Source organism: Argentina silus (genome assembly GCF_951799395.1).
Source record: "Argentina silus genome assembly, chromosome: 22".
Lineage (NCBI taxonomy): Eukaryota > Metazoa > Chordata > Actinopteri > Argentiniformes > Argentinidae > Argentina > Argentina silus.
The window spans coordinates 7,636,467-7,645,663 of NC_139676.1; the positions used below are offsets into that span (position 1 = coordinate 7,636,467).

General features: G+C 43.2%; 1 protein-coding gene across 1 annotated transcript in view; it reads left to right on the forward strand.

Moving 5' to 3' along the window:
• Positions 1-1,944: 1,944 nt before the first annotated feature.
• The window catches only part of LOC310822058 (girdin-like), a gene marked incomplete at its 5' end in the record, with an annotated part of 24,763 nt that continues 17,510 nt past the window's right edge, over positions 1,945-9,197 (forward strand). The window contains 7 exons of the mRNA XM_083694348.1: positions 1,945-2,007; positions 2,115-2,206; positions 4,210-4,315; positions 6,641-6,710; positions 7,200-7,258; positions 7,624-7,707; positions 9,135-9,197. The exon at positions 9,135-9,197 is cut by the window's right edge and continues 78 nt beyond it. Of these exons, the coding sequence (XP_083550474.1) occupies positions 1,945-2,007; positions 2,115-2,206; positions 4,210-4,315; positions 6,641-6,710; positions 7,200-7,258; positions 7,624-7,707; positions 9,135-9,197 (537 nt within the window). The remainder of the gene's footprint in view (positions 2,008-2,114; positions 2,207-4,209; positions 4,316-6,640; positions 6,711-7,199; positions 7,259-7,623; positions 7,708-9,134) is intronic.

A 9,197-nucleotide genomic window follows, 5' to 3' on the forward strand; every position in this document is an offset into this window, starting at 1 on the left:
TCTGGAAACATGTGGCAGCCCTTCCTCTTGCCCATCATACTCATCAGCAGCAGCAGCAGCAAAAGCATCATCATCTTCACCTTCATCTTCATCATCATAATCTCCACACAGCTCCCTGCTTAGCTCTGCTGCTGCCCCCTTCCTCCCTCATCAACAACCTGCAAGACCAGGATGACTCCCCTCCGTTTGCCAAGATTACCTGTGTTCCTCGTGCTGTGTATGAGTATTTGTAATGCTATGTCTTTGGCAGCACATAGAACAACAAAATTATATTTTAAGCTAAATATTTTAATCTTAAATAAAAATAGTGCAAAATAAAGTTCTGCTGATATGTTGTGATGGCTAGGATAGGATAGGCCCAATATTGTTGACCTAGATGGCTTGATCTCCTGTTAGAATTATTCACAGGGTGCATTGTCATTTTTATTAAATAAACTGATTTAACAATGAAACTGTTGAGAATAATATACATTTCAGTGCCACTTGTAAATTGTGTTGCAGCAACATCAGATGTGTGGTAGTTCTTAGTTTGAACACATGATGGCGCTATAACACCAGGTTGTTGCAGAGCTTGTGGATTTTCACAGTGCGGTTGCAGTAAATTGCATTCAGTGTGGGAGATGTTAAAGTTGTTGAATGTGGTACATTGCAATTTAACTTTTTATGATTGATATATAGCCTATGAATTTCTAATATCTAATAAATGTTTTAATTGATGTTGGTGTGCACTGGAATAAACGTGTCTACATTAAATCATTCAGCGACCCTCATTTAAAATCGAAAGGCTACTGAATACAAGCAATGAAAACATCCTTTGCAGTACATGCTTTGCAAAACTTACAACTATAAATCCCGATGAACGGCCAATAATAACTGCAGTTTTTGTGTATTTTTCCTTCAGACTTTTTTTTCTAGACAGTCGACTACTGTCTCTGGCGTTAGAATAGGAGATTTACATTCCTGCAGACCACTTTATGAAGTTGTGAATGTGCGCATCTCTGTGTGGCCGTGCGCCTCATGTCGCCTTTGTGGTGATAAAAAGGGACTGCCTCTGCATCAGTGATGAGAAGGGGTGGGGTGGTGGGTCTCGTTGTTATGGCAACAGATTAAGGTCAAAGATATTTTAGACGGCTCTATTAGCACTTTTTTTTGCTGCAGCCGTGGATTTTGTAGAGCTCTGGATTAGTTTGATGTGATCAATACACGTGAGCTTGTTTGACAACTAGTTAATGTTTCAAAGCTTGTTGGTGATGCTGATTAGGCTACTTTGTTGCAATGAATGCACTGTTACATTGTGTCCTACCCAGTAATCATTTGTAACTTTTGTATGAGTTAAGGGGGTGCAACTTTCAGGTCCAAGTCAGAAAGCTCTGCAGGGGATAAATCAATGTTAGTTGAATGTTAGACTGAGTAGTTTGTTTTTAAGCGCGTGCATGCCTTGAGAGAAAGAGACAGGAGGGGAGTGAGAGAGCATGAAAGAGACGAGAGCCAGTGAGAGAGAGAGGGAGGGGGTGTGACTGGACTGGCGACAGATGCCTTTGCAGTAGCGAATTGACCCACAAGGATGTGCTTACGGTCGCGGGGAACATACCGATGGAATTCTATTTGAACAATGCCTGTCCACCGCAACATTCCTAGATCATTTTCAAATCAAATGATGAAGCAAAGTTCGCAAGATTTTATTTAGCCGACAATCCTATGCAGTGTCGCTGCGGCAGCGGCAGAGAGCTACTTGAATGCTCAAATAGTTTTACTCACGTAACGGGATCCCTGCCGAAATGCTGCAGGCTTCTTCACCATGTCTGAGTGTTTCATTCACATCTTTGGAGGAGGAATGTTTGAATGAATCGCTCTTTGTGTTTTGTAAGAAAACTGTCTGTCTTCAAAAGTCACAGCTAGGATGTTTTGCTAATTGAGAATAGTCTATGAACAACATCGATCAAGATGGAAAGCGAGGTATTTCTGCCCTATCTGGAGCAATTCATGCTGAGTCCGCTTGTCACTTGGGTAAGGATTGCATATTCGCTGTTCTGCCTATTGATTTTCTTATCGATTTAGTGCCTATTTATTTACAATTGGATGAGAAACTCAATGTGATTTTCTATCTTGTTTAGGTGAAGACATTCTGGCAAAACGATGGAAACACGCAATTTGACTATTCAGAGTTACTGGATGGGGTCTTTATGATCAAGATCATGGTCCAAATGTAAGTTTTGACTCCATTCAGCGGCACATTTTGCAATATACACGTGTGCCTGCATTGCAGTTGGCACACTACCTGGCCCTTCATGCCCTAATCCAAGTTTGTGAGCAGTGTCTAAATAGATTTATACGTGTCACGTTTTATAGACCTCATGTTGACACAGTGCCCTCCCTGTGTCATTGACTTATCTCCAACCAGTAGACCAACCTACCTGACAAGACAGGGAGGCTGGTGGAGGCAGAAATCCGAGGACGTGTTCACTGTAATGCATGGAATGGAATGAGGAATGGTATCAAACATGCCATTTCTCATTCCATTCCATGCATTAAAATGAGCCCGTCCTCCAATGTCTACCTCCACCAGCCTCCCCTACCTGACAGACAACGTTGCAATGAGATTACCACTTTAAAAGGACCTATAGGCGATGAGACATTTAACCTGGCCGTGTTTGACTCCACTCTCCTCATTCACAGTGACGTTTTGGAAATGCCATTTTTAGACTACATTCTGCTGGGTCAGCTTGGGTGACATCCAGTGACATTTTGTTTGGGAGAATGAAGTGTTCTTGTCTGCATATGCATGTATCCAAATGGTACAGCTGTTGCTTATACAGTAACTACGGACGAAGCTCTTAACCAGTCAGTGCTACACAACAGTGCCTGCTTTGTCACCCGTTGGTCATGAAGGGGGTCTTTGTAGTCTAACGGCTCTGTTTGCCAGTCAAGACGTATGGAACTGTTCTAATGAGTTCCAGAATAGGTCCCCGAGGAGGTTTGGGTTGTCAAGCCAATGGCGTCATAGGAATCTTCAAGAGATTATGCAAGGGTGGAGATTATTATTGGACACAGCCTTATGGCTCAGAGAATTATCGTCACCCATTGTCAACACAAAACGGGTGGTGTTCCTCTGGCAGTCTTTAGTCTAGACAATGAGTGACAGCTGTTACAATGGCTTTGAAAGACCCATCATTAAGCTTTGTTATTAGTTGTTCACAGTTTTGAATGTCAGGTTTGCAACATGAGCTACCTGCATCAGGTAGGATATGTCATATCTGTTTGGAGGGCCAAATTTAACAATAGGCTAGAGAAAGAATTATGATCCAATGTTCTCGAGGATAAGAGTGTCTGGCCAGCCCAGGCACAGGCCGATCCCACCCAGGCTCATAATGACTTAAAAAAAACAATACTACTGGACCGGTCTGGATAATCCCCTGGATTGGGAGACCCTCCGGGATTAGGGCCTTGTTGATGGTTTTTAGTGATGATGGCACAGATGGCAGAGATGGAGACAGCCAGGGCTCAGCGCAGGAGACTGTGTAGCACATGACGGATATGGCCAAATAGGTTTACAGTAGGTCACTGGGTCTGTGTGTGTTTGTGTTTGTGTGTGTGTGTGTGTGTGTGTGTGTGTGTGTGTGTGTGTGTGTGTGTGTGTGTGTGTGTGTGTGCGTGTGTGTCTGTGTTAGGTAGCCTGGACAGTCCCAGACCTGTGCGCTTTGGATTAGACAACTCTTGTTGTTTTTGTTTTGGTGGGATAGACACAGATTTGGGGCCAGGCTTGCCTAAAGCCTGTCTGATGGGCCGAGGTCTAACTTGAGATCCACTGGCAGTGTCTGAAGTTTACATAAATCATGCATTGATATCATTAGAAGATATGCAAGTGATGTGCAGGAATCCCAAATGAAGATGGTTCTATGGGGAGACAATCAATTAGTTGGGATTAGGGAGTGAGTGAAGGAAGGGCTTCTTTGGGTGCTGGGTTGGGGTCGTCTTGTGCTGTTCCCCCTTGGCTGTGAATTCTCCACACAGCACCGGCCAGTCTGAAGTAATGATGTCATATGCTAAACTAGAAATCAAAGGCGAGCTGAAAAGCGAGGGTTTCATGTGGGAGTTTAACAAGCCAAGTTTAGCAGACATATCCTCATTGCAGCTCCCTTGACAACCATTTGTTGTGGTTTTTAGCAGTAAAATGCACAGAAATAACTCTTTTTTTTTTTTTTCTGACAGAAATCCCAAAGGTACTCTTCAGAGTGTAAACAAAGCGGGCAACCTTTCCAGTCAGAGGGTTAATAACTTGACCGTTCTCGTCCGCCAAATCAAGATGTATTACCAGGTGAGTTCCTTCCTTCTCACTTTTTCCACCATCAAAACCTTCTCTCTGCTCCATTAAACTTTCCTCTCGGTTATATTGCATGGAACATTTGACTGGGTTTCAACGACTGGCCTGAATGTTCATTCATTCATTCATTCTGGGAAAGGGACATGCCCAGACACACGCACGCACACGCACACGCACACACACACACACACATGCATGCACACACACAGCCATATACACACACACTCCCGAGTCAGGTCTAATCTTTCCCCTGATCTATAGAGAATATACTGTATATGTAATGACTTGGCACACACACACACACACACACACACACACACACACACCATCGAGACAGGTCTAATCTTTCCTCTGATCTATAGGACACACATATGAGCTGTAGAATGTTCCATAATGACAAGATATAATAATACCCTCTATACGGGGAACAACTCTAGCATCTGTTCTACTCTCACAGCACAGCCTGGAACGGGTCAGGTCCACCGTGCCGCCACCACCGGGCCAACAGGTTCTTCTTAAGACGCGTGGCCTAGATACCACATCCGACTACATGTACTGTAAACATCTGTGCAATCAGTCCAACCGGGAGGTTAGGTTCTGTCGAGTTGTAATGCGGTGCCGTGACTTGGCCACACGGCCCCAGAGCTTTGGAATGATCCATTTGAAATCACGTGAGCCGCCGTTCGGTCAGGACTACATAGAGCGGCTGTTTTTTTTATTTTTTTAAAAAGCACTTCCAGTAATTAAAAAAAACAAAGCTCTGCTCTAGTCAGTCATTGAGGTACATATCTGTGGTTTGTTAAGGGTTGGGTTTAGAGAATTACACTTTTCTCTGTGAGATTATTGAGATGATGCTGTAGGTTAGGAGCTGCAATATGTGAGAGATGAGAACGACACACATTACTTTTCCTACATGAAGATATTTTGGAGTGTCATTTTTTTCACAGTTTATATTTGGATAGGTTGGGATTTGGATAAAACGGTTCCTTCAAAATCTAGAAGAGGTGTATATCTTTTTGAGAAGACAAGACATGCAGCAGTCACAGAGAGACTGTGGTGTGGTTTTACCTTGAGTGTCACACACACTCATCACAGCAATCTTCTCTCCCCAAGGGTTTGATTTGTCAGAATCAGGTGGGGGGGGGGGGGGGGGGGGAGAGAGAGAGAGAGAGAGAGAGTTCAATCACTTCTGCCTCTTACTCAGCAAAAAAGGAAAGAAAACACCAAGTAACTGCAAAATCTCTAATTAACTTCCATCAGATTTGGGTGTCAAGTGAATGCTTCTGGTCCTCCCCCACCGCAGTTGTCTCCTATCCACGCACAGCTTGAGCAATATAGTCTTTCATATTGTTCTCGGCATTGCCAAAAAGGACAGATGCAATTCTTTCAGCTTCATAAAGCAGGGTTTTGTAGTTGCTTGCAAAGGGAATATATACTTGGAAGTTACTCTGAAATGAGAGAATATTCGTGATGGGCTTTATATGGAAATCTGAAGAAAAAAAAATTATAATTGTCACTGCACTATTTCGGCTGTGTAATCTCTGGAGGATTTAGCCAAATCTTATTTTGTGTTCCGGTCCTCAAGTATGGGTTGAAGAGAGATGTCCCATCTCCTAACTGTCTATGTTGAACATGTAATACCGCACTTTATAATCAGAGCTTTAGCTTGAGGGGAGTAGAGGAAGCCAAGCGCCCCCCAGTCCAGTCTAGTTCAGTCCCTAGAACATTCCTCATTGGAAATGGGTCGCGGTCACTGGAATATTTGACTGTTGGAGAGGAGGTCGATTTTGACTGCATCAAAGCCCTTCACAGCCTAAAGGCTATCCGTATCCGCAATTAAGTGTTTCTCACGTGGGACTTAAGCTAGTAATAGTTTCCTGAACTTAAAGAGGGCCTTTGGTTCTCTTGGGGAGCAATTAAACATCAATTTACCAACACCCCCCATAGCAGACTAGCCACTGTCAGTAGTCCACAATCCCCCAGTCTGAAAATAGGCGATCATAGCATAGAGAGGTTGACTTCACCAAGGGTAACTGACAATGTCTTTTAGCCATTTTGGTTGCTTTCTCTTGGTTGGCACACAGTCTACATTTGTCTGCAGCTGTAACAGCGGGCATACATAACCTTTCTCCATTCAGATGACATTGGCTGTCCCCCAAAACATTTTTTATTTATTTTTTTTTTTTTTACTCTTCTCTCTTTGAGACTCGTTTATCTGCTTTTTCTCTACTCATCCTCTCTTTTTCTCTTTCTTTCTTTCTTTCTTTCTTTCTTTCTTTCTTTCTTTCTTCATCCCCCTATTTTTTCTTCTCTTTACAGGAGACTCTGAGGCAGCTGATCATGGTGCCACTTCCCAATGTGTTGGTGCTTGGCAAGACTCCTCACTCTGGTATGACCCGGCATCTTTCCCATACAGTAGCAAACCTGACGCTGTCTCCCTCTGTCGTGTAACAGAGGTGCCTCTGTCCTTTCTATTCTACTGGTGTGGTTTAAGTAGATTAAGGCTACTGGAACATGTTATCAGTAGTTACAGATAAAGACAGAATGATGACATTTGTAGTCATTCCAGTGGACGCTTGGTATGACACAATACCCAAACGTATATAACTTATACAAGTGGATTCAAGTGTTTCCTTACTGCTTCCTATGTTGTATTAAAACCCTGTTAAACAGAGGATCCATTCACTGTCTGCCTCCATGACAGATATGTAATTCAATTGCACACCCTCAATCTGATGGATCCGTGGCTGCTTTTGCTGTCAGGCGTTGGCATGGCTGACCCAAATTCACTGAGCAGCCACTCAAGTTACATTGGAGTTGTTCTCTATATCATTCAGTTTGATGTGAAATGTGGGATACTTGTTTTTTTAACTCTCAGAACAAGGTCTGGAGGAGATGAAGAAGCTGTTACTTCTGTTATTGGGATGTGCTGTCCAGGTAAGGCGTGTGTGTGTGTGTGTGTGTGTGTGTGTGTGTGTGTGTGTGTGTGTGTGTGTGTGTGTGTGTGAGTGTGTGCGCGTGCCCACGCATGTGTGCGTCGTAAACGCATGCATGAGTGTGTGCGTGTGTAGTAAGCCTGTGTGTGTGTTGGGAGTATGGGTGTGTGTGTGTGTGTGCGTGTCTGTGTATGCGTGCACAGGCGCATGCGTTTTTCTGATTAAAATGTAATTACAACGTAATTATGTTGTTGTAAGCTATCTTATGCCAGGACTGAGGACCCCTGTTTCAACCCTGAACAGGATATCCGTCCCTCAGGCGACACACAGTGGTTTAGATCTTAATCCCTGCGTCTTTGTTTTCAGTGTGAGAAGCAAGAGGAGTACATTGACAGGATCCAGACCCTCGACTACGACACGAAAGCGGCCATCGCGGTTCATATCCAAGAGGTATCTGATTCCACCTCAGTGCTTTGTGCACGTGCGATAACAACATGCATTTAGTTTTTTCTCCTGTCATTGAGAACAAGCTTATGATGGACTTTTGAGTGTACGAGATACAGGATAGCTTTAGATCAGATAATTGTCCTTTTCCCCAAAAAAGGATACATGGTTTAGTCAATAATACTCTATCATGTATCTGCCATCATCTATCTGTTCATAAACAGTGCTATCCTCTGTTGTATGGAGGTTATATAAGAATGATTTTATTGAGGTTTCCCCTCAGGTAAGACAGGTCACATGTGTTAGGATGCAAGTGTTCTTAAGTCTAAAAACCCTTCAGGACATCTCTAAGAAACTAGACATATGACCACTCTTGCAGATTTTGTTGGAACAGAACAACACGCACGCATGTACATACACACACACACACACACACACACACACACACACACACACACACACACACACACACACACACACACACACACACACAAAGGCCACAGGCCCACAGGCAACTTCTAGTGTCCAATTACTGTAGTAGCACTGCAAAGTCATTTAGGCTTTATTGAGGACAGTGAGCAATGAAAAACTTGTCATGTCATTGTCTGTCACCCATTTTGTCGAACATAACTGTGGTGACACTCCCAACTGGTTGCCCTGCTGTTGGTAACAAAACAAACATTGCTCCAAACAACAACGTAGGAGAACAGAAAAAAAAAAAAATCCCTAGAAAGTGTCATATTTATAAGATGCAGTGCATTTTATAAGATGCCGCTTCTGTGAGATACAATATACAGTGTCAAAAACTTTATAACATCGCCACGTCTTGGTTACCAGAAATACAAAGTGTTTCACCACAGTATAAGATCCTGGATCACATTGTTGAGAGATTGCAAACATGTACCCTCTTTGTTACTATGGTGCATTCAAATGCTCTGTGGAAATTCTGGGCTTTCCCACAAAGATTTAGCGTATAATAGCATGGCTAATTCTGAGATAGCTCTGAATTGGAAACTCGAATTGAATTCTCAGAACTACGTAAGCTGCAGAGCCGGAGTTTCCTAGTTCCGAGGAGCAAATGAATGCAGCCCTAGACTGTGTCTGTATCATGTAACCAAGATGTAAATACATGATTTCAGTCACAGTGGAGGCTGGTGGAGGTAGAAATCGGAGGACAGGCACATTGTAATGCATTATGAGCCCGTTCTCCGATTTCTACCTCCACTAGCCTCCCCTGTTTCAGCCACAGTGGGACAGACAGTACAGTCTATTTTATGTCGTATTCTGTTTCTATTCTATTATGTATTCTGTATTCTATTATGAGACACAGAACTACATATACAGTAATAAAGCACCAGTTACTGTATATAGAATGAATAGTGTATAAACAGTTGTGACTAGAGTCTGTCCATGTGTTATTGTTGTGTGGTCAGGTGACCCACAGCCAGGAGAGTGTGCTGGATCTGCAGTGGCTGGAGGCCAGCGATCTGAGCCCT